Here is a 25,300-nt window from a genome sequence, read left to right on the forward strand (position 1 = left end):
TTGCTCTGTTATCACTTGAGGTGATAAATGAAGCCTGTAGAAAGATGCTGTATTAACCTTGATGCAAGGGCTGGACAAATTATTATGTGTAATGTTACAAGTTCACTTTGATTATCACAGTGATTTTTCTGGCCTTGGCATCTTTTGCTCTATTTAAAAACTGCCTCAGTAATAGGATGTTAATCACTGAGCAGCTTTGTACCTCAGAATTCTCTTTCCTGTGCTCCAAGAAGGATCCATCCAAACATGATTGACAACCAATATATCATATTACAAGTATTATATACAATATATAATACATTCCCTTAAAGCAGTTGAATAACATGAGAATTTGTGCAAATAGTGCACTCTATGGAAGGAGCAGAGTGAATCTCTGTGCGGGTCAGACTGATGAGTACAGCCATATTCTTGGCTCCTCCACAGATCATTTGTAGTCAGCCCAGCTGGATGCAAATATGTGTCATGGAGCTGCAAATCAAAGCTGGCCAGACATGGCGCTTTTCACTTTGCCCTTGGCTGTTTTTGGCTGAGTGAGGTGTAGGTTCAAATGGACCTCTGGGTTTGAAAAGTTTGAGTGAAAAGCTGGGGTGGGTTGACACCAGGTGCCCTCTAAGCCTCTCTGTCACTCCCCTCATCAGCAGGATGGGGCTGGGGAGTAAATAAGATGGAAGAGAATTAATGGGTGAAGATAAAAGCAGTCTGATAAAGCAAAGGCCATGAGCAGAAGCAAAGGAAAGCAAAAGATTCATTCCCTACTTTCCATCAGCCATCAATGTCCAGCCACTTCCCAGGAAGCCAGGCTTCAGTCTGTGTAAAGCCAAACCTCACAGCGACCAGTGTCCCCACTCCTCCTTTCCGTTGTGTTGCTGAGCAGAGGACACGTGGCCTGTGACATCCCTTGGCCAGTGTGGGTCAGCTGTCCTGGCTGTGTCCCCTCCCAGACCTGCCCCCCAGGCTCCTGGAGAGGTGGAAGTTGTAGAGGCAGCCCTGGTGCTGTGCCAGTCCTGCCCACCATCCCTGGGCTGTCACCAGCACTTCCCTGGGCACCAGCACAGCCCAGCACGTGGGGCCAGGGCAAAACCAATTCCAGCTCCTCCAGAGCCAGGCAGGAGTGTCACCTGCAGCCTGGAGCTGAAATTCCTGGGTGTAATGAGCGCAGCAGGCAGGATGTGGCTGTGTGTCCATCGCTGATGTTTGAGTTTCCCTCCTTTCAGGCCGCATGTTGCTCAATGACTCCAAGAAGGGCCCCCCCCACCTGCACTACCGGCGCCCCTACGGCTGCGCGGTGCTCAGCATCATGGACGTGCTCCAGTCCATCTCGGAAATCAAGGAGGAGAAGGACTTTGTGCTCAAAGTTTACACGTGAGTAACTCCTAGAAGGAAGATTTTTGCTTCTTCATTATTCCAGCAGCTCATAAAAACTAATGAATATTATCCACAGATGTTTCAGGTGTGTGAAATGCTTCAGAAGTTATTGAATATTCCCCAAATCTATGTGACTTGCAAAGCTGCTCTTTTATTAATGTGAATTATTTAAAATCTGCTGAGCTCAAACCCAAAGAAATGTGCTGCATTTCATCTGATGAAGGGAATAATAACTCGTGCCTCATCTGCTATTCCTTACCACTCATGGTAACCAACAAAAAAAGTAGAAAATAACTGAAGTCAACAGTGTGTGACAAAATTCTCAAAACAAATCAACATTTTTTGAGCAGGAATCTGTCTTCAGTTATTTGTGATTTTGAACTTTGAACTAACATTCTTAGTATGAAATGTGGTCTCACAGTTGTAATAAAGAGGCCACAGACAAACTGTCTGGAGACTGCAGAGAATATTTAAGTCCCTTGTCAGTGAGGATAAATGCTGGCAAGATCTGCTTTGCAGATGGGCTGAGGCACAGCTGACACTGCTTTGTGGTCTATGGCCACTACTGAGAGTAATAAGATAATTTGGTGGGTTATGAAACTTTGTCATTCTTTGAGAAGTGCATCCAGCAGCAGAAAATGTGATCTTCAAGGGAAACTAAATGAAAAAATGTCTTTGACTGTTCACTGAAGATTATTGGGTGTCTCTTCATGCATTTGAAATCTCTTAAGTCCAAACAAAAGTCTCTCAGAGTCAGCTCTTTCATTCTTTTGCAAAAAGTTATGAAAACTCTAGCAAAAATGTCAAATTATAGGGAAGAAAATGGTCATCTTTCTTCTCTCTGTCAGTAGAATCTGGCCAGTCTTGGCCTTTTGTCACATTCAGTTTGAGCTTATCTCAGAGCAGTGGGGTTTGGCTGTACAGTTCTATTGGCTTTGTAGATATGGTGTTAATATATTGCAATTGCAACATTTTGAATGTTTACAGAAATGGAACATTCTGATTATTAGATTTCTGTTTTGTTGCCCATTTAATGCTTCTTTAGCTTCTGAAAAATAGAACAGAAAAAACTTGTTGAAACACTGGACTTTGTCAGTGACAAGTGGAGTCACAGCCCTTTAGAGCAACCCAAAGTCTTGGTACAGTGATGGAATAAAAATCACAGGATACAGAGCTTCCCTTTTCTTCCTGCTAATCTGCAGTGTTCTGTTAACCTGGACTCCCTTCACAGCACCCAGAGCACCAACAGTTTCTCCCCAAATTCTTCAGCAGATTTGCACCAGTTGTTCCTTACGTGGGCAGGGAGAGCCCCTGGCTGAATTCAGCTCTGCAATCAGATGTTTGTAATTCTTTATCACTATTATCACTCTCCTGGGCTGCTGTAAGGCTTGTACATCATTCTTTTATGTTGCTGCTGTTTGCAGTGTTCTGTGTAAACCTCCAGCACAAATATTCAGCAGGGAACAGGGATATATCTGAGGGGCTCACTCCCAGCTCACTCCCAGCTCACTGTGTATTTGGCTTTGATAGCTATTGGTCTTTCATGACAGAGTTGTCACAGGTTTGTCTCTTGCATCTTCTCTTTGCACATTCCTTTAGCTCCCTTTTCCTGTTTGTTGGCTACTATTGAAATGACAGGGTTTTGTCTTTTGGAAGTTTAAAGTTGAATATGAGTGCTTTAACAGCCCTGAACTGATTTTCTTACCTGCTGCTCTCATTTTGATTACTGTTAAAATGCCTTAGGCCAAGTCCTAAACATCATAAAGATGAAGTAAGGAGAGGTGTATTTGTACTTTTCAAGGAGCAGTAAAAAGCATTCCTTTCATACACTATGTGGTTAAAGCTTACAGCTGCCACAAATGAGGCAGCTAGAAAAGCCTTTTCACAGGGAGAAGCTGGAAAAAATTGGAAAGACTGAAAACCTAACAAAGGCTGAAACAAATACATGGTCTGTAAATGGAGACTTCTGCTGAATCCACAAGAGAATGCTTATGGGAGGGGAAAAAAAATCAATTTACTTCACCAATCTTTCTCAGCTTGCCGTATTATTCTTAAAAATTTATGTCTGAAAAATATTTTTTTCCTCACAATTGAGATTTTTCTCTTTGTTAATCCCACAGTCATGTTAAAATCTCCCTAAGAGGATAGAGTACCACAGCTGTAGTTATAAGCTCATTATGCAAAAGCATAAAGGTTTACTTTTATTATTCTTTTTAATATATATGTAAAATAATTTAAAAGTGAGAAGGAAGTTAAATTCTCAGTCAGTTTTTTCTGAAGTAACTTGACTTAATATTTTGTATTAATTTTTATCTTTATTGAAATTTTTTGCTCATTGAACATTACTCTTTGTGTTCATCTTACAATTCCCCTGAAAACTTCATGCATTTCTCTTCCATATTCACTTCTTCTGTTTTTTTTTCCTGTCCTATTTTCTTTCAATCTTTTTTTCTCTCTTTCTCCAGCACTAGATCTTGAAATTCGTTAATGCCTGAATGCCTTTGTCTTTTGCTGTTCCATCATTGCTGTTTGCCCAGCTGGACAAGAGCTCCCATCCCATTGCTGTCCCCAGCTGCTGACACTGGGGCTGCTCACACTGGGATGGAAAACATTCCAAATGTGCATTTGCTGCACAACCAGCCAGCCTCAAAGGTGAAGGATGGCTCAGGAGTGAATTCTTATTTAGAGGAGAATTAGAGTCTTTTGTGTACTTGGTATTTGGACAAGTAAAATGTGAGCACAGTAAGACACATTCCAAGTGTTTCCAGGCCAGCCTGTAAAAGCTGGGAGAAGATCTTCCTTCCTGGCTCTCAGGAAATGCAAAGTGCAGCTTCCACTGGCACTTGGTGCAAAACTTTTAAAAGGCTTTAAGCTGCCTTTGCAGTTGATTTTAGGATAACTTGGTTGCAGGCTAATTTGCAGGCATAAGTCATTGGAGGCTGAAACCTCTTTTAACTTGCACTCCATAGGCAACTAAAAAATCACCACAAGTTAGACATTTGTTTGTAACTGTGAGGAGGGAGGATGGTATAGAGTTTGTGCTATAAGTTCTCTCTCTACTTTTAGGAGAATATTATTTGGAGTAGGATAAATGACTTCTAGTGTGTTGACAATGTGAAGATAATTTTTATCGTTTCTTGGTGAGTGAGCTGAATTAGCACACAACACCACAATTACTGGCAGGACATTTCTACTGTCCATTAATGCCTTAGCTCTGTTGTGTTTTGATTTTGAGGGATTGTTTTAGGGGGCGCAAATACAGTCAATTTACCATCCTGTGAAGCTCTCTGCTAGGTCACTTCATGCTGATCTGCCTTGTGTGGCTGTGTGGGAGCTGCTGTCTCCTCCCAGAAGGGACACAGTACTTAGAGGAGGTGGGCAGTAGAGCAAGTGAAATGCTCTGTGTGTTTCATTTGTTCCAAGTTGTCTCTGTTCCTTTTGCTGTTCTAAGAACGTTTGGGGGTGTCAGTAATTGTGCCATCACAGGCTTTGGGGGTTACCTAATTATTCTTGACAGCACATGGTTTTGCAATATTGAAGCTGTAGGAAATTACCAGTTCCTACTTGTAGATAGTCTGAATTCCTTCTGCCATGCTGTTCTTCAGTTACATAATGCAGCAAACAAAAACATCCCCACTGTCTTCACAGGAGCTTGTGTGTGTCTTACCCTGGCTGTGCTGACATGTTGTACTCTTGGGGGGAGCAAAAAAGAGATAAAATGGTAATATCCTTGGAGAAGTTTTACAAAGTGCTTTATTTCTCAAAACTCCTAGGAGCTGAAAGCTTGGAGTATTAGCTTTTTTCTTTTTTTTTTTTTTTTTTTGACTTTTGGAGTCAATAAGACAAAAATTTTATTGTGGCTGTGTGGGAGCTGCTGTCTCCTCCCAGAAGGGACACAGTACTTAGAGGAGGTGGGCAGTAGAGCAAGTGAAATGCTCTGTGTGTTTCATTTGTTCCAAGTTGTCTCTGTTCCTTTTGCTGTTCTAAGAACGTTTGGGGGTGTCAGTAATTGTGCCATTACAGGCTTTGGGGGTTACCTAATTATTCTTGACAGCACATGGTTTTGCAATATTGAAGCTGTAGGAAATTACCAGTTCCTACTTGTAGATAGTCTGAATTCCTTCTGCCATGCTGTTCTTCAGTTACATAATGCAGCAAACAAAAACATCCCCACTGTCTTCACAGGAGCTTGTGTGTGTCTTACCCTGGCTGTGCTGACATGTACTCTTGGGGGGAGCAAAAAAGGGATAAAATGGTAATATCCTTGGAGAAGTTTTACAAAGTGCTTTATTTCTCAGAACTCCTAGGAGCTGAAAGCTTGGAGTATTAGCTTTTTTCTTTTTTTTTTTTTTTTTTTGACCTTTAGGAGTCAATAGGACAAAAGTTTAATTAAATTGTTTAATCCAATTGCTTTTCAGGAGAAATGAGATTCACTGTTGCTGCTGAGTTAAAAATTCCTGACTTTGTGGGGAATCATTGAATCTTGCCACTGTGATTTAAATAAAGCACAGATGTATTTAAAATGTAGTTAGACTTGAGCAACATACTGCTTTTCCTTCCTTTTTTAACCAATAGCACTGTTTGTGGTAAAGGTGCCATTTTTTTCACGTGGGAGAAGATTTTATGGTTCATCTTTCATGTAAAAGCTTGATAAAGAAGGCCACTTCATTCTCTGCCTTTTTCTCCCCAGTCTTAGGTCTTTCCCATCCTGTGGGACAGTAGCCTGTGGCCTCACAATGTGGGAATGGTTTCCTTGGTTCCTGTCTCAGTGGCACTTCAGTTCCTGCATGTTGTGCTTTGGACCCTGAACAGAAGTGTAACACTCATTTTCTACATGACAGTCCAGATAGAATGTCCAGAGCTTTCTTCATTCTGTCATAATTTGAAGAGTGGAACAATGGCTTTTATGACAGAAGAGTCATCACCAGCTCCAAAGTGTCCATTGAAAGGACATAATTATTAGGGAATATTTTGTGTCCTTCCACTTTTAAAAATAAGATTTATGTGGGATTTCTCTCATTCATCCAAACTCTACAAGTTTTCGTATTATCCCTACAGCAAAGTTGGCTGTCATGTTCTAAGATGGTTCAGTGAAAGCATTTAACTTGAATAAGTGTTCTTTTCTTTTAGGTGTAACAATGAAAACGAATGGTGCCAGATCCATGAAAACATCATCCGCAAGTCCAGCACCAAATACACGGCCCCCAGCTCCAACTATGGTAAATATCTCCTGGGGCTTGTTGGTCAGAGCCACAGCTGAACATCCCCTGTAGGAAACAGCTGAGAAGTTCACTTAGATGTGAGGTTTTCCTTTCGTAGCTAATGACAGATAAATAGGGAAAGTCAAACCTGTCTTATCTGTTTACCTCATGTAATGATGTCTGTAGCTGCTAATTCAGAGATATCACTGCTCTCCCATTCCCAGTGAAGCAGCTGATAGGGTACAGTTCAGCTTCATTACAGCCAGTTCTGCATTCATTACCAAGTGCCTGAATCATGCTAATGTCCAAGTACTGAATTTGTCTTAATTTTGCTTGTTTGCATATTGAGACACTAGTGGAATATGCAGTGAACACTCCCATAGAAGAGATTAAGCACAACAATAAGCAAATAAAACATTTTGCAGATATGAAATTTTACTGTGTGTAAAGCTGGTTTCATTCCCTGCTGCTCCTCCTGTTGCAGTTAGTTATCCACTAGTCATCATTAAAATATCTTCCGAAATTCTTTATGGCTTTGCCAACTTGAGCAACATGTCTGAACTTCCAAATTTGCTCCACTCCTTTTATACTAGAATTTTTTAAGTTTATTTTCATCGGTTTGTTTTTTTAATAGCAAACTAGGATACAAAATGAACAAGTTATCCTGTAAGTGGCAAAAATAGTCAAGGCTGATTTCCAATGAACATGTGTGTCTTGTGTGCTGTGAAACCTTCTGTACACACAGACACCCTCATACATGGTATTCAAAGGGCTTGGATGTTTTCCATGGTTTCAGAGCCTGTGTTTTCCCTGCAGTGCTCTCCTGCCTACCCAGCTGGGCAGTTGCAGGTCCGTGTTTTGGCAGCTTTTGAGTACATGCATGCTGACTGTCCAGCTGGCTGGTTGGCCTCTTTTCCTTCATTTTGAGGCTTTATCCTCATTTTTTCAACTCCCAGTATTCATGAAATGTATACAGTCTTCATGTAATCTGGCTATCTATCTATTTGCCAAATTTGACTGAAGCCAAACAACAGGCTTGAAAATTATTTCAGGGGGAGAAGGCAGGAAGTGGGTGGGAGGTACACGGTACTCCTGGTTTTGTTTCCCTGGTAACTTGTCTGAGAAAATGGTGACTAAATATTGGTCACAAAGCCCAGATACTGAGCTTAGGAAAGAACAGGACTTTTGCTCGTGCAAAAATGTGCATCCAAGGCAGGGTTTGGTGTGGTGCGTGTTGTTCTGGGCAGTGAAAGAACTCTTGACCAAGTGACACTGAAGTAGATAGAGAATGTGGAAAATTGCTCTGTGCAGGTAATTCCCTTGGATATGTGGAGCTGGTAGTGTGTGCTCAGCAGGTAAGACTGGGTTTGAATGGCTGAGCTCAATCCTGCTATTTTTTTTGTATGGTAATGCTGGGCTTCATCATTTTACCAGTACGCTCTCCTGTGTTGTAAATTAAAAGCAAGTAGAGAAAACAGCTGGACTGAGATTAAGTGTGCAATTATTCCTAGTCCAGCTGTTCAGATGATCCACTGAACCATAGAGCTGGTTGCTGAAATCAATTTGGCCAGTTGGCACTCCTGAAACACGTTGAGGAACTGCTGGGAATTTCATTAAAATCATCAGTCCTCTATGAAGCAGTTAAAAAAATAGTGGAAAAGATACACTTTGAGATTTACATTTTTTTTTCATGGTATAAAGCAGAATTAAAGGCACTTGTGAAATGTTCCAGAGCTTTGTGTGGTTGGTGGTACCTCAGACAGAGGTGTTGTAACCTGCTGCATGTGAGGAAAAGAAATAATGGAAATACTTTCTGTACCTGAGACATGTCTGCAAAACTAAGTATTCTGACTGTTAGGAGTTGTATTTTAATATAATTCTGTGTTCTTAACTGATCCCTTATAACAGTTTTGTTTCCTCCATTTCAATTTTCAGTTACTCCAAGGGAGAAAAGAACTTTGTTTATGTATTGTATTAAATTAACTGTGGAGCAGAACATTAGTTTACCTGCATGCTGTGTACACACAGAATCCAATTCTTAGGTCAGAAACAATGAACCTCTTTGTCTTTTTCCCAGGACTTATAATATCTCTTCAGCTTCTTCGTGGTGACATGGAGCAGATCCGAAGGGAAAACCCCATGATCTTTAACAGAGGTGTGGCTGTCACCAGGAAGCTGGGATTTCCTGATGTTATAATGCCAGGTAAACAGAGCAGCTCCAAGCCAAGATATTGGTCATTCTTTTCTCATACTCTCCCAATCAAGTGCAACTGGGATGGGCACTTGACTTGAGTGGGATTTGTAACAGAGCTGTCTTATTTATCAGTAAATGCCAGATTTGGGGAGGCAAATGATAAAATATTGTCAGGAACAGACATTACAGTGATAGAAGGTGTTAAAATCACGTGGATAGAAGGGGATCTGGAAGGATTGCTCTGATATTCCCCATGACCCCTGCCAATTATTATCCCTTTTTTGCACTCAGCATAGAGATGTTTGTTTTTAAATGCATGAAACTACTTCTTCCCAACAATCCAAATCCTGGAAAAAATGAGTTTCCACTTTGCAACCTTGATGTTTTCAAGTTTGTGTGATCCTTTTGTAAAGAGAAGCAGAGAAGGTGCAGACCTGGTTGGATTTTCCCTCTGACCTCACAAGCAGTTGGTCCATGCAATGTTTTGGCTGCAGCCCTGCTGTGCTTCCTCTGCTCCTCACTTCTGGAGCAGCAGCTGGAGATGCTTCTTGGCTTGGCAGCCCCAGCACAGCCAAGAGAAGAGCCCAGAATGTGGGCAGTCATGCAACCACATAAAATCTGGTGTTACAGTGGCCTGACTTTTGCAGTGTGGTAAGAAATGGGTTTGCTAATTAGTAGCATTTGAACTATTACTTCATTGCTGTGATGAGCAAGCCCAAGGATGACTTTACAGACACGGGAGATTTGGTGAAAGCATAATGGAAAAAGCATTAGATTTTATTACTCAAAAGGCTGCAGTGAGACATCAGTACCAGAAGTAGTTGTAGCCTTGTTATGGAAGCTCTTCAGAAACCACAATAAAATAGGGAGTAGGTGGGAAGCATTTCTAGAAACTAAAGAATCAAAGGATTCAGAACAATGTGTGTATATTTTCTAATGAGCTTGAAAATGGTGGTAACAGAGCAGCAGAGGATGTGGGCTATAAAGCCAATTATAAGTTTTAGTTCTTAGCGACCTTATAGCAGTTCCAGGCATAACACAGAACAATCAAATAGGGAAAAGATTAATTATTGCAGGCTGATGTACAGACACAGCAGCTGCAAGGTGATCTGCTGTAATTGAGATCACAGCTGGATGTGTCACATTTACACACCTGTGCAAGGGAGTTGATTCTTCTGCAGAACTGCTTGATCCTCCATTTCTATGGATAAAACTGTATCTCAGGTGGCTCAGGCCACTGAAGCTGAAGAAACAGCTTTGTGTCCTCAGTGTTCCCTGAGTAGCTTGTTTTTGTTTTCTGGGCCCTGGCCCCCCTGCATGTGCACAGTGTCCCCTGTATTTGCTGCTTTGGGCAAGGCCTTGGGCCAGGGCTAGAGCAAACAGGTCAGCAGTGCTCATACAAAAAGTGCTCCTGCCCTAAGCTTTTAAAATTCTCTGTTCACTGCAGCTAATCCAAATTTCCAGATTCTCTTTGTGAGAATCACAGTTCTTTTTGGAGAAGACACTGGGTTTTAAGATGATAACCTGTTCGGAATGGGACTCCTATTTCACAGAATTTTCTAGGTTGGAAGGGACCTTTAAGATCATCGAGTCCAACAATTTACATTTTTATATATACACACTACACACACACACACATATATATGCTCAAAATGCTGATTGATAGAAACAAATGCGTGACAGGATCTCCATTCTGCTGTTAAATGCTTCCTGACTCTCTAGAGGGTCTGGGCAAAGAACTTCTCCTTGATTCTTGGTGTGCCACAAGAAGTTTTCATGCATTGAGTTTAGATGCAAAGCTGTAGGCATTGAGGGAATAATGCTCTATTTGTGAGGAAAGGCAGCTTGTGCATGTCTGTAAACACCAAGGGAGAAAAGCAAAGCAGTTGAGGAAGTGTGAATCAACTTTCACTGTAGTTTTAAATGAGGACATTGCCAGAGTAGAGAGGAGCTGTAAAGAGAGGGATAGTCATGAATGGGGCTCCAAACAAAGGCTTTCACTATTTTGGGTATTCCCCAGAATAGTGAAATCTCTGGAAAATGAGGAGATTGAAACATAATGGAACTCAGGTGATGCAGCAAACAGTGTTCAGTCTAATTACTAATCAGGATTTTTTTGGAACTCAAAGGATATTTGATGTACTCAAGTGAGAGCAGATATTTGCCTGTTGTTTGCTTTTAACACAACAGATGCAGCTGGGGTTGGTTTGCCTGACATCCAGGGTAGAACATTTGGCTGTGTTACCTTTCAGGTGGATTAGCCCAGCTGTGTGAACAAGGAATGTCTATCAACAGACTTTGTGCTTATGTTTCTACAGCCAGGCTCAAACATTCTTCCTTAGCCTTATGAATATTGTCTAAAGTTGAAAAATAATTCATTGGGGACACACATGACCAAAAAAAGAAACAAAAACCCCTAATCAAAGAAGAAGCCTGTCATGCACATGAGCAGTTCTCAGCTGTGTCTGCTGCTGTAATAGTCTGTCAAACTAGCTCTTCCTTGCTTTGCTTCAGAACTGTTTGTCATTAAACACAGGGTTTCCTCCTCCGGAAAACAGCACAGAAAGTTCTTGTATTTTGCAAGTGGATACAGATTTTTCAGGACAGTGTGGTTTAAAAATGTTTGTTATGAATAAATTAATAAAGGCTATATCACCTGGTAAAAAAGCAGTGATCATTCTACTGAACCAGAAATCTATTTTTTAAAAGGTAAATAGCTCTAGCATTTCAACTTAATTTTTTTGTCATAGGTTTGAATGTTTTCATTTTCTTTTTTAACAGGAAATCCTCTCACATGTCCACATCTTAACTATTAAAATTTTGTACCTGTGTCTCATTATTGTTTTCCTATCCCTTTTTATTTTCTAAAGTGCAGCATTAGCTCCCTGTGTCAAGCCCTCTTTTTCTGTCCCTCAGATAGGAGAAACATCAGTGGTAGCTGGTCATCATTAAGAAACAAAGTGAAACTGGTGTTTATGGGTTTGTATCTTGCATGGTTATGCAGAACAAGCTTAATATTGTCCAAAACAACCCTTCCTGCCTTCTTTTGTAAAGATAAAATGTTCTTTGTTTCCCACTGTGTTGTGATCCGACAAGAGCATCATAAAGACTTCAGTTGTCTTTTTTGGCAAGATCAGAGGGGATTTGGTCAAACCAGCCTCCTGAAGAAGTTATGGCGGGGTTTTGTTCAGTTGTGGTTTGGTTGGTTTTTTTTTATTATTCCTTTTCTAAATTGTTCCTGGGTTTAGGCCATGCATCTGATGGTGCCAATTTTACCTTTCCCAGAGCTGAGAGCAGTGAGGCCTGTGCTGCTCCTTGGGGATTGCAGCTGGGCTTTGTGCAGGACTTGCTGAGCAGAAATCTGTTGCACAGGCTTGGTGTTTGTCAGTCCCCCAAGGACATCCCTCCCCTTGCCCATGTGCTGATAAGTATTCTGTCTTTTCCTTTGATCCTCTGATGAAAAGTGCATGCTTCATCTCCGACTTGTGAGTGATGTTTCTTTCTCTTTTTTCTCTCTCCTTGTCTTAATTTCCTGGCTTCTCTCCTGTTCCTTTCCCTTTATTCTCTCCCCTTTGTTTCTGATGCAGAGATGAAGATTGTTGGGTGTAAGTTTCTGCTTTTCTGTGTAATGTCTGCTTTTTGCTTGCTTTTTTTTCCATTTTCATATCTTCCATGGAATGTTGGGATTGATAAAGACAGCGAATCATAACATCACAGGGCAACCTTGGTAACAGGGAGGTGGAGACTTTGTCTCTCTTCATACCACAGGGTTTTGGGCAAATTTAGTAACTGTGACAGGTGAATCAGGAAGAAGCAGGTGAGAAGCATCTCAGCATCTGTTCAGTCAGTGAGCACAAAGTCATGGCAAAAATGCATTGAGGAAAGGACATGGTAAAATCCATCAGCCATTCTCAGAATGTTCATGGCAAGAGTGTTAACAGGACCAAAAGCCATAATTATGTAATAATTATCACCAAAAAGTGTCTGCAGAGAGAATAAAAAGTATTATTGTCATAAATAAACTTGTGGAAATGGAAAATTTGCAGAGACAAAAAGCATTATAAAACAACTTCCTACTACTGAAAGGCAACTATTCCAGGGGAAAAACTGCATTTAAAAAGGGCATTGTATAAATTCTTTTCTATACATAGAAGTCAAACAATGGGTAGCAAATAACCTAATAAGTATTGCTTGTCCCTTTTCTTTGAAACAATTGTGTTCTGCTCAGTGAAAGCTGGAGAAGCACACAGAGTTAAACTTGCATAATGTTCTCTTTAGAGAAAAAAAAAACTAATTTAATTTGCCATAGAGGCAGCAGATAAAAGCTTTGTTTCCCCTTGTTGCTGTAATACTGCTCACAATTATGTTAATAGTTGCTCGCTGTAACTGTTTCAAGAATATAGGCCTTAAAAAAACCCTGCTGCCTGGCTGGTGAAGGGCCAGAGAAATGAGCTGCTGCAGTGGGTGGAATGTGATCCCCAGAGTGTGGGACTGTGCCAGGAGTGCGCTGGGAATATGGAGGGGCTGCAGAGGGGGTGGCACTGTTAAAGCCAGGGAGAGTCACACAGTGGGAGGAACAAGTCCTGAGGGGCAGCCAGAAAGCAGGACAGGGGTGCTGGAGACTCTTGCCACTGACCCTTGGCCAGTTTGTTGGTTTGGAGGAGGGATGTGATGAGCCCAAAGCTGCTCCTGTCAACCTCAGCTGTGCTGCAGCCCCTGCCCTTCACAGGCAGCTGTGTGCTTGCACTGGAGGCAGCTGCACCTCCAGCTGAGGGTGGAGTTTTGCTGTTTTTGATCAGGGACCCATCACTGGCCACCTCCAAAGCAGCAGCTTCCTGGGAAAAGCCATGCAGAGAGGGAATGTGCAGGATAATGTGAGAGTCTCAGCCAGGAAGCAGAGCAGTTCCCCTGCAGGGAGCTCAAACAAATAGAGCCAGAACATGTGATAGATAACACTGCACATGAACACAAATCCTCTACACTTTGCTTTGCTTCAAAGCCTTTCCTTGCTGGCCCAAGTCCTCAGTTTGAGCTGCTGTAACTTGGCTCAGGGTAGTGGGGTGATGCTGATGGCTCTGGTTGTTCATTTATGGACTGGACATAAAAGCACAGGTTTGGGTTTTCTTCAGAAGCCATTGTGGAATATACTCTGAATAACTTTCTTGCCCATTCACTCTTTTGTGAAGTGCCACTATTTTTGAAGCGATGCCAAACCCAGGGGTGTTAGAGAGTCCAGCAGACAGTGCATCACAGTGTGGGGCCCTAAGTGAATAGGACCAGCACAGCAATTTCATAAAAAGAGACCTAAACACTAATATTCTGATTTTTTTTCACCCTTGGCTGCCTAAATTGTTCAAGACCTAACTTTCACCTTTAAAAATCCAAAATTCTCTGGATAAATAGCTATTGTACTTAGTTGAAACTAGACCTACACACACAGGCTTCTGGGAGCTGCCACTTTTCCCCAGCTGGCAGGGATATATTACGTGTCCACAAAGTCACAAGCTCAGAAAAACAAGTTGTTAGAATTGAGTGACCAGAAATTTGTGTCTCTTTCTCCTGCAGAACCTTCTGTGAATTATGTACCCTTTTTGGATATAGTATTCTTCTGCACAAAACAGGGACCATTCCTGTCCTTAGGGTCCAAAATCTTTAGGATCCCTGAATAAAAAGTGTTGGATTGAATGCAGGCAGTTCCAGTAAATTGTTACTATTTTGCAGTACAAGTAACTGGTCAGTCTTCCAGTGGAAAACCTACACACCCTGTCAGGATAAACTCCCATTTCTTCTGCTAGAGAGTGGACAAGGAGTGGCTGTTGGGCTGCTTCAGGTTATTAAGTCTTGAAAATGATAAATAACTATTTGAAAGTCTTCCAGTACGTTCCTTTATACTGCAAATGCAAAATCAATATTTGGCTCATGTAGCCTTTTCCACCACTTTTTTTGCCCCCATTACCATTAAAATGGTTTCAGGTCAATACAAGTGAGCCCCCCAAGCTATAATTTATGATTTATAATTTAAACAACTGTATGGTGGACATTGGGCCTCGTAAATAGGTTAAAACAGACAAACAAAACCCCAATAAAGGTGAAGGGAATTGATAAAGAAAGAGCCCCCAAAAAATCAGAAAATGATTTTTTCATATTACCATGGAAAATACTGTCTTTCAAGGCATTTGATAATTAATGTCAGTAACTATGTGTATAAAAAGTATATGGACTATGCTAAAAAGAAGTTTACTTTTGTTTTTAACTGGAAAACATTTGTAGAGAGATGGGTTTTGAAGCAAATCCCATTCTGAAAACTCTCTCTGAGGTTTTCGGTTCATCCTTGACAGCCATCCAGCACAGGGACCTCAGCTTAAAATGGCATCAGCAGGCTTTGCTCTATAAATACCCATGGCCCACTGGCCTTGTAGCACTTATTTGTTCCTCTTCTGATGGTGGGAGGCCACTGCTCACCCGGTTTTCTGCCCTGTGCTGCTGTTTGGGAAGGCCTGAGGCCTCTGTGGTCCAGGCTGAGGTACCAGCCTGGTTGTCCCCCAAAATGCAGGATTTGCTGTCACAAGCACAGGGCATGAACGGTCTGACATCTGAAACAGGTTCACTGTTTGTCTCTTTCCCGTATAATTCACCTGGCCAAGCCCTGTGTGCCCCTGTCGCTGCCAGTGGGGTTGGAGCTGCCCAGGCCCCTCCTGGTCCTGCTGATGCCGCTGTGGTGCTGTCCCCTGCCAGGTGTCCCCTGCCCGCTGTCCCGTGCCCCGCACGCGGCTGAGCTTTCTCTGTGGCCCTGCACACTCAGAGCAGAGATGGCAATAAACTGCTCTGTGCTCAGGCATTTGTTCTGTGCCACCCACTGAGGTATCAGAGCTCAAATCTCTCAAAACCACGAGCAAATGGAGAAAAACAAAGGACTTGTGAGGCCTCAGGTCAACTCATATGTTAGGAAAAGGAGATTGCTCCTTGTAGAAAGGTGATTTCCACCAAAATCATCACCCTACCTGATGGTTAAATGCTTTTTGTCTTTGTTAGATGCATTTACTTCCTATTTTTACGGTATGTAGTGACCTTTTTTTTATTTTTTGAAGATCCAACAGACTATTTTTACAAGAGAAGATACACTGTTATATTTCACTATAATACATTTTCCCATCTTTTCCCTTAATTTTTATGCAAATCCACTGGTTTTAAGATCCCTCTACACCCCACCCCAAAGGCATTTTTTTAAATTAGTGGAGTAATATCCCTCCTGTTAAGCTTAGTAGAAGATAAGATGCTATATATAACCAAATGCTGCCTTTAATTTAGGTTGGAAGATGGTTTGCTGTCTAACATTGGACTTTGTGTAGCCAGACTGCCTTCCAGAAAAGAGGTCATAAGTAGGGAGCTCCAAAATGCTAATTATGAGTACAATTAATTTCTATTAAGACTTACAGCATACAAATTGAAACTTTTTTCCTAATAGAGCAAACCACTGAGAGAAAAGGATGGAGTCTGTTAAGCAGGAGGATTTTCAAAACAAAAGGCCCAACTTAAATCATATTTTGTGATGAATTTTGTATTTCCTTGCTATCCCTGTAATCAGGATAGAGGTATCTCAGCTTGATTTTGATCCCCAAGATAATTTTCTTTATTGTTGCCTGTGGCTTGTTGCATTTGATGCTGTGCTTTGATAAGCCAAACCAGATCCAATATCCCAGGTCTTTCACCAGGCTCTTGCTGTTATCTTTTCCCTGTTGATGCCCCCTGGCAGCTCAGCCTCTGGCTGGGAGGTGTTCCCAGCACTGACCCTGCAGGAGAGGGAGGCTCTGCAGGAAGGAGCATGTTCTGCACACACATTGCCATTGACAGAGAGCTCCCAGCAGGAAGCACTGACTGGCAGCCACAGAGCTGGATTTTCCATGCTGAAAGACTGGTACTTATCTCCAGAAATAAAACTGAAAGCAAAGGCAGGACTGAGAGCTCCTATTGTTTGTCCCTACAGTAGATTAAGGAACAAGTTCTGTGGGGTTTTAGACTTCAGGAAGAATTTGAAGCACTGCTTTGAGGGGCACAAAAGGATGTCCCTCAGTGCCTGAAAGCAAATGCTGCCTCATTTCATTGTGCTTCTGATTAATACAGAGATTTAACTGCATCAGTTTCTCCAAGTGGAAGAAGCCAGACATTGAAGGAGTCTCTGCTTTGTTCCATTACTTTGTTATTTAGTGTCTTGGAGCTGATTAACAAAATACTTGCCTTGAAAGGGTTTAAATTTTTTTGTTTGGTTGGTTTTGGTATTTTTATATATTGCCCTTTTAGTATGTTTGTCTTTCTGGCAAGTGGATAAAAAGAAATGTTGAGTGTGAAACATCATAAAATGGTGACAGTAACTAAATCTTAGAGAAAAATAGGTAATACCTGCTGTCCTTCTGGTGTAGACCTTAGATTGGAGCACATTAGTTTTGAAAGCAGTTTCCCAAATCAGATTCTAAAATAAAACCAAACCAAGTGAGCTAGAGTCTGTGAAATTCAGGATAACAAGATGCTGAGACACAAGCATTTCTATTTCTGAATATAGTAATTTGGTCTGAAAGCTCCTGAAAATGACGTAGTGAGAAGCTGGCAAGTGTCCATACTGCCTGCTTTCATATAGCCATGCATATGGATACCAAAGGCCAGCCAGAAATCTAGCAAAAAATTATGTTTATAATTCCTTCATAATCCATCTGAACTGAATTGTGATCAGGTTCCCAAAAAGGCTGCTTTTATTTTGTTATGATAAAAGGGAATTATGAAATTATAGAAAATGCTTGAAAGGCTAACTGAACATAATATTATTCTGGTTGTCACAAAAATACTTATTTTTTGTAAAATATATTGGAAATAGGAAGTCTGAAGCTATTTTGTCAGGTTCAGCCTGACACTTCCAGCTCAGCTCACAAGACACAGTATAGCAGTAACAGGTTTTTTTCCCTTCCCCACTTACATAATTAAAACCAGTATTGATCCTGAGTTCCCATTATTAAAGGCATTACTAACAATGGTCTGACTTTATGCACTGATATTAAACTGTTCATCCTTATTAACAATTAACTTGCTGCTTGGAATGATTTGGGCATCAGCCATCGTCTGTCAGAACACAGAGAACGATGTGAGAATGGAGCTGGCACAGCCCGGTGTCCCCTGTGGATTTCAGGCTGTGGCTGCGCTCTGTCCCTGCAGGTGACATCCGGAATGACCTGTACCTGACCCTGGAGAAGGGGGACTTTGAAAGGGGTGGCAAAAGTGTGCAGAAGAACATCGAGGTGACCATGTACGTGCTCTATGCTGATGGAGAAATCCTAAAGGTAAGTGCTCCTTTCCCTGGGAGCCTCAGGTGTTCCCTGCAGGGACACATCCTCTGGTTTCAGAGTCTCTGATGCAAGGGAAGAGTTAAAATAAAACTGGCTCTCTCTCTCTTTTTTTTTCTTTTTTTTTTTTAATTGTGAAGTTTGTAAGCTCTGTATTATGGTGAGTTATAAATCTGTAAGGATTTGGAGCACTTCCCTTATATGGGGATAGAAGACTTGGAGAAAATACTCATAAACTGGATAGCCTGTGTGATTTCCAAATATGATGTCAGTGGCTAAAGTAAAAAATTTAGAGTAACTGTAATCAGAACTAAGGAGTATAGGCATATCTAAAATTAAATCATGTGTGTCACACAAACACGATGAAATGTGATTCCAAGGGAGACTTCTAAATCTGAGTTGTTGGGTTACAGTACTGAATGTAGTTCTGGAAAATAACTTTGAATAAAATTTCACCCTGGGTTGGCTCCATTCCAGCTGGGAATGGGGATTGCTTATGTTTCCTGTTTTACCTCCTCTGTTCTTTTAGTTTTATTGAAGAGAAGCAGGTGGGTGGGAGGTTGTGAACATAGAGAAGTAAACAGGAAGTATTTCAGCATGAACAACTATCAGAAATAACTTCCCCTTACCTTTTCTTTTACCTCCACTTCAATAAAATGGGCTTTGTAACCATTACTGTGGAGAATCTCTACACCTAGAAGTGTGTACCAAATACATTGCCACAATCTTCTGGTTTTAATTGAAAGGAGAACTTTCATTACTATAACTGCTTGTGGTTTCATTAAATGTAAAGTGTATTTCTTGTAAGGAACTCGTTTGTGCCCAGAGCTGCTGCAGGAAGATCAGATTCCTTTTCTGCCTAAGCTTTTCAAACTGAGTTGCAAAGTTTTAATCATCAGTTGATTTCAGTCTGCCAAGGACAAAGAGAAGTCTCTCACACTGCAATATCAGCATCTTCAAATGCTGATACATAATGGTGCCTAATGATTACATACAAAAGCCAGATAATTTCTAGTCATTATTAGTCTTAACTTCGGTGACTTTGGTTGGAATGGTAATTCACAGAGATGAAGTTGTTTTTTAATTGTCTTTGCCTGTTATTGCTATTGGAAAGCACACTGAGGCTTCACATGGGAGAGTGGGACAGGCATGGCACAAACACTGGAAAGGATGGTCAGTCCAGTCAGAAAAAAATCAGGTGAACAGATTTCCTGAGAAGCTGTGGCTGCCCCATCCCTGGAAGTGCTCAAGGCCAGGTTGGATGGAACTCTGGGCAACCTGGTCCGGTGGAAGGTGTCCCTGCCCATGGCAGGGGTTTGGAACAAGATGAGCTTTAAAGTCCTTTCCAACCCAGACCATTCTAGTATTTGCCATAAGGGAGAGACTTTACATATGAAGGACCTTTGTGGGGTTTTAAAATTTAGGCCACATATTTAAAAGAAACTCTGTCCCAGTTTTTATGGTATTGCTCTCTGTATGGTTGCAGACAAAGCAGCAAAGACACTTGGTTTGTGTCTGGGAGGTCTTTGGTTCCTGGTGTTTCATGGTGCCTGTGAATGTGGGCAGAGCACTGAGAGTTCATTGACCCTGGAGCACTGCTGTTCCTGGCTGGAATCCTGGTTGCTGTTCCTGGCTGGAATACCCTCCACCATTCCTGCCCCATGGCTTTTCTGGAGCAGAGCTGCCAACAGAGACACTGTGTGCAGAGTTACACAGGATGGGGGAAGTGGCCAGAGTTTTCATCTGATGTTAGAGTTAAATCCTTAAACTTGTCCCAGCCAGCAGCACAACCCAAATCTGAATTGTGCCTTTGTGAAGCCTTTAGCAGAACCATGCACAGCATTAATGAGAATTTTCTCAGTTCCTCATTGCTGCTGAGTGTATCTTGATCCAGAAATAGTCCTATTGAAAGGAGTGAAATTACCTCCAGAACGCAGTTTCATTTTCAAAATGAAAATGAGTATTTCCTTCTCAAAATGGTCTTACTCAATTGTTAGTATCTTTCAATATAGTCTGAAAAATTAAAAAAAAAAAAAATCCTTTGACACATTTCTCACTTCTTTCTTCTTTCTATTCCAGTAGCAGGAATAGCCTATGAATTGCAAGGCACACCTTTAACAGCAGAGATTTCCTGATTGTTTTTCTAGTTTAGCTCCCTTCTCTGCCTCTGCCCTCTAATTCCCCTGCATATTTGGGCCTCAGGGTCACCAGGTGTCTGGAGATTAGTCTGATGTTTGTATTTTTCAGATCACAATTTAGAATTAAAGATTTACCAGTCTGCCCTCCTCAGACTATAGATTGTAGTGTAACTGCATGGGAACTAAGTTAACAACCAGAAGGAGACACTATTGATTTATTTGAAGTTCTTAGCATGAAACTGCATTCAAAGACTGGCAGTTTGTCAGCCAGAGCAGGTGGCTTCTTGATGGGACAAAAAAAGTTCACATTAAAATTTGAGTTTTGACTGTACCTTGTAGAGAAAACAGAAATACTGTTTTGTTTCCTTCTAAGAGCCTAATGCACAATGAGGGTTTGGAATTGCTGTGTTGAAGCCCAGCCATTTACTCTTGCTACAGAATAGAACTGGGATCTTAGAGGTGTTCTGGGTTGCAGTGCTGGCACTGCTCTCTACTAACCTGTTGTTATCTGCAACACTTAATTCTTGCTGCTGTATTAAAGAAATGTGGGGCTCATCCCGTGTGGTTGCTGAGGATTATTTGAGAGGACTGAGTTGTTTGAGTTCATCCTTCAGTCACTCAGTTTGGATCACAGCCTTTGCACTGGGTCCCTGTCAATGTAGGCAGGCCTTGCATTGAATCCCAGAATTCCAGAGAGCATTTCTTCTCTTTTGGGCTCCTTCACAAATTCTTAACTTTCTCAAAGCCAGCAGATTATTGCCAGAGGTTGAACTAACTGGGTCTGGTTAATGGGATGTTCTTGACTGGGCAGTCAGATGGTTACAGATTTTAAAAAATGAACATTTCTGGTATTTTTTTGGGTTAGAATTTATAGATGCCTTGGGGAAATGACCAGTAGCAGTTCTTGTCATTATAGTGTTCCATGGGGGGTTTTTACATCAGAATTTATATTACATGTGTTATTCTTGGTCTGCTTAGCTTGTTTCTTCCTGGATTCATTATCCTAGGACATGCTAAAAGTGAAGGATCTCCAAGCTGCCTTTTTTTCTGCTTGGTTTTGAGAGGTGTTGTATCTCCTGCATCTCTTTGTAAGTGCTGGGTCTACAGCATAGGTTAGTGCTCATATATTAAAAAAATGAGCTTCCTGCTCCATGTCTTCATCACAAAGGACCTTTTACTGTCCTTATTTCAGGACTTCAATATTTATCCTATTTTCTTCACTTGTATTCTAAGATTTTTTTATTTTCTGAGCAATATCAGTTTGTGTTTTTCTTCATCTGTGTTTTTGTGAAGGCATAGATTGGGAAAGATCTCTGAGTTTGTTATATCTGAAGGCAGAAATTTAGATCCAATTATGTTTTTCGGTGATGAGTATTACACAGAAATCCTTTGCTTACCACTGAGGAAGAAACTTGATTAGAAGTTTCTGGGATACTTGGTGAGGCTGGATAGTTGTAGTTTTGAAAGACAAACATTTGTAAAGAGCTTGGAAAGGTCAGGTACCACTTCTGAACTGAGATACTGTAGCAGAAATCTGGTTAAGATCTTTTCACAGAAGGCTAATATTACAAGTGATTGTCCTATTATGTCCTATTTTTTTATTCCATTTTATTTATTTGGACTTAGATATTTATTGTATCTTGTCAGTACTTGATGGAAAACTTAGCTTAAATAATAACTTAAGATACTGAGATTTATCCAGTAGCACAGGTCTCTTAGTTCACCCTTTGACCCAAAACAAAGTTTCAACATCTCCTAAAAAACTTCACATTTCATTTTGTGTCTGAATTTCTGCTTCTGACTCTTTTATGTCTACAGAAAGCCATGAATTATATAAAGGTTATCACTGGCTGATGAAATGACTCGCGGGTGGTGTGACGTGTTTAACGCTGGCTGTTTCCTTTGGTGGCAGGACTGCATCAGCCTGGGCTCGGGCGAGCCGAGCCGCAGCGCCTACCACTCCTTCGTGCTGTACCACAACAACAGCCCGCGCTGGGGCGAGATCATCAAACTGCCCATCCCCATCGACCGCTTCCGCGGCTCCCACCTGCGCTTCGAGTTCCGCCACTGCTCCAGTGAGTGCCCCCGGCCGGGAAACCCGCAGCGCTCCTTCCACTGCCACTGAGAGCTGGGGGGAAGGCAGGAGAGAGGCCAGCCTGAAATACACTGAAGGGGCACTGCTAAGCCACCTTTTGCTGAATTTATCAAACAGTGCACTAAAAACATGGTGAATGATCAGTGCAGGGCAAAGCACTTTGTAGGTGTTTGTCCCTGCTGCTCTTTTGTTGTGTTTTTCTGTAGAATGTTTTCTTTGCAGGATAAACAGTTGAGATTTTGCTACATTTGGCATGTCTGTGTTTGATTTGAAGCTTATCAGTCCTTTACATAGAACTAGAAAAAAGAAATTGGGATTAAAAAAGTTGTTTGTTATGTAGCTGCTTGTTTTCTTTTAGGCATTTGGAGAAGTTGGTGAGTAATCTTGTATATATTGACAGGGTATGCACAAATACAATTCCTTCTTTCTATCTCTTGCTGCAGCAAAAGACAAGGGAGAAAAGAAGCTCTTTGGTTTTGCGTTCACCCCACTGATGAGAGATGATGGCACGACCTTGTCAGATGATATCCATGAGCTTTATGTTTATAAGGTACCAGTTCTCTGCAGACTTTTCACTGCTCATCTCTACTTCATTACTTAAATGAGTAACGGTCATTACATTACCTATCTCCCCCTTATTAGAATTTTGTGAGGAACAGGTTAATAGTAGTTCCAAAATTTTATACACTCATAATCACATGGTTTAGCTACAGCCTTCTATTCTAGGTGCAGCTTACCATTTCCATCCTGATGATAATGATTTATCTGCTATTAATCCCATCCATTGTGACTTCAAACACGCTGGTGTTCATGAGCATTCAGCACTTCTACCAGCCTAAGGCATTGCTCTGTGCCTTAGCAAGATTACATTGTGCTGGATTCAAATGCCTCGTGCTGCAGTGCCACAGTTTGGCAGCCTTGCAGCAAGAGATTTGGGCTTTGGGGTTTTTCCTTCCTACTGATTCACTTGAGTTATTTGTTCAGTACAGTTTTCAGGCAGCAGCACTAAGTTCACATCTGGAAGATCTGGTGAGTTCTAAGGAGGCAGTGGTGGGAGATCACTCTAGAGCTGGGTCTCTTCTGGGCGTGTGCAGGGCCCCGAGCACAGCTTTTCCTTAGAAGTGTTGGTGTGCACCCACAAAAACCCCAACACAGGCACTGTTGTGGAACTGCTGACAGGCTCTGGGTGTGTGGGATGAGATGGACAAGGTGCAACTCCACCCTTGTGCTGTCCTTGCAGTGTGATGAGAACAGCACGTTCAACAACCACGCGCTCTACCTGGGGCTGCCCTGCTGCAAGGAGGATTACAACGGCTGCCCCAACATCCCCTCCAGCCTCATCTTCCAGCGCAGCACCAAAGAGACCTTCTCAGTCTCCACACAGCTCTCTTCTACCAAACTGACCCAGAATGGTGAGTTGCTGATCCCTCAGAACTGCCCAAGGCAGCAGGAATTAAGAAAGAGAGAAAAAAATTCACTGTTAGCACTGCTACACAATCCAGAGTTTGTGTTGCTTGGCTTTTGCAGAGTGGCTAAGTAAATAAGATTAAATAAGTAAATAAGTAAATAAGTAGATAAGCAACGTCCCTAAGGCACAAGCAGACAGGAGTGGATTGTCCACAGTGCAGTGTCAAGTCACACAGGGAAAAATGCAGCCTTTACTCTTTTCAAAGCCCTTTACCATTCCTCCATTCCTTTCTTCATCAGCAGTGTTGACTCACTCCATATTGTACTTCTTGTTTTCCATTTTATATATATATATATGTCATTTCCCAAGAAGTGTGGACTGCATCAAGGGGTGAAGTGCAAGTGATGAATCTCTGATGGGTCTGGGGTTGCCATTCTTCCCTCTGTGTGTGGTTCTAGCTCTTCCTCCCTCTCTCTGCAGTGGATCTGCTTGCCCTGCTCAAATGGAAAGCTTATCCAGATCGAGTGATGGATATTCTGGGAAGGCTGAGACATGTCAGTGGCGAGGAGATTGTTAAGGTACTACATGAAATAACAGCCCTTGGATGTATCTGTGATAGGCAGTGAGTTCAGACCTGCAGGCCACTTCTGAAGGCTCCCTCTTTATGTGCTTTTTGATTCACACTGTGAGCTTCCACCCTGTGTGAACTGGGATTTTATTATGACATGAAACTGGACAGGAAGATACCCTTGAGAATTAGTGCAGTGGGATCAAACCAGAGCTCCTTAGTCAGATTCTCTCAGCCACACGTGCTGGGTCCTCAGCACCAGTGGTTCCAGTCTGCAGTCCCACCCAGCTGCTGCTGCAGACACAGACCCTGGCAGGGGCTCTCTGGTGCATCCAGCCAGCAATGCACCAGTCTTCTGTCTGCCAGCTCATCATTTCACCAGGTTTTGTAGCCACTGTTGCTCTACATGATAAGCTTGTGTGACCTGAGCTTCTTTAGGGCCCAGGAATTTCCAACTGCACTTGAATACTTGTGGTCTCAGCAAAACTATGTTCATTCCAGATAGGCCTCTGATAATCTTAGGTGTGCTGGGAACTTTCTCTAGGATTTATTTCTATAAACCTGGAAGTAAAAACTGATTTCTAACACAAACAACCAAGGAGAAGAAACTGAAGACAAATCCTATCATGTAATAAGTAGTGTATCATTAAAGCCACTTCACTGTAACTTATTAGAGTGCTGCCATATCTGGAATGTTACTCTTCGTGATAACTTGGTAACAGTAACAGGGCAGTACAAATCTCATTTATATTGGATTCTTCAAGAATGTCATGTTTTGTACACTTAATTTGTAGGGCAGTACAAGTATCTGTTTTTTATAGAGAAAGAAAAAGAAAGATATGGATTGAATTATTTCATGGGGAGAAGTAATTGATTCTCCCCATAAATCAGCTGTCATTTGGCAATCCTTAGTCTCTCAGCCACACGTGCTGGGTCCTCGGCACCAGTGGTTCCAGTCTGCAGTCCCACCCAGCTGCTGCTGCAGACACAGACCCTGGCAGG

General features: G+C 41.7%; 1 protein-coding gene across 1 annotated transcript in view; it reads left to right on the forward strand.

Moving 5' to 3' along the window:
• Positions 1-25,300, forward strand: part of DOCK3 (dedicator of cytokinesis 3) — a 179,625-nt gene that overhangs the window by 94,858 nt on the left and 59,467 nt on the right. The window contains exons 12-20 of the mRNA XM_041462709.1: positions 1,215-1,362; positions 6,496-6,584; positions 8,644-8,769; positions 12,348-12,365; positions 17,962-18,086; positions 22,140-22,302; positions 22,766-22,872; positions 23,563-23,734; positions 24,211-24,308. Coding sequence (XP_041318643.1) covers positions 1,215-1,362; positions 6,496-6,584; positions 8,644-8,769; positions 12,348-12,365; positions 17,962-18,086; positions 22,140-22,302; positions 22,766-22,872; positions 23,563-23,734; positions 24,211-24,308 — 1,046 coding nt within the window. The remainder of the gene's footprint in view (positions 1-1,214; positions 1,363-6,495; positions 6,585-8,643; positions 8,770-12,347; positions 12,366-17,961; positions 18,087-22,139; positions 22,303-22,765; positions 22,873-23,562; positions 23,735-24,210; positions 24,309-25,300) is intronic.

The sequence above is a fragment of the Pyrgilauda ruficollis genome, unplaced genomic scaffold (assembly GCF_017590135.1).
Source record: "Pyrgilauda ruficollis isolate IOZ18807 unplaced genomic scaffold, ASM1759013v1 scaffold10, whole genome shotgun sequence".
Classification (NCBI taxonomy): domain Eukaryota; kingdom Metazoa; phylum Chordata; class Aves; order Passeriformes; family Passeridae; genus Pyrgilauda; species Pyrgilauda ruficollis.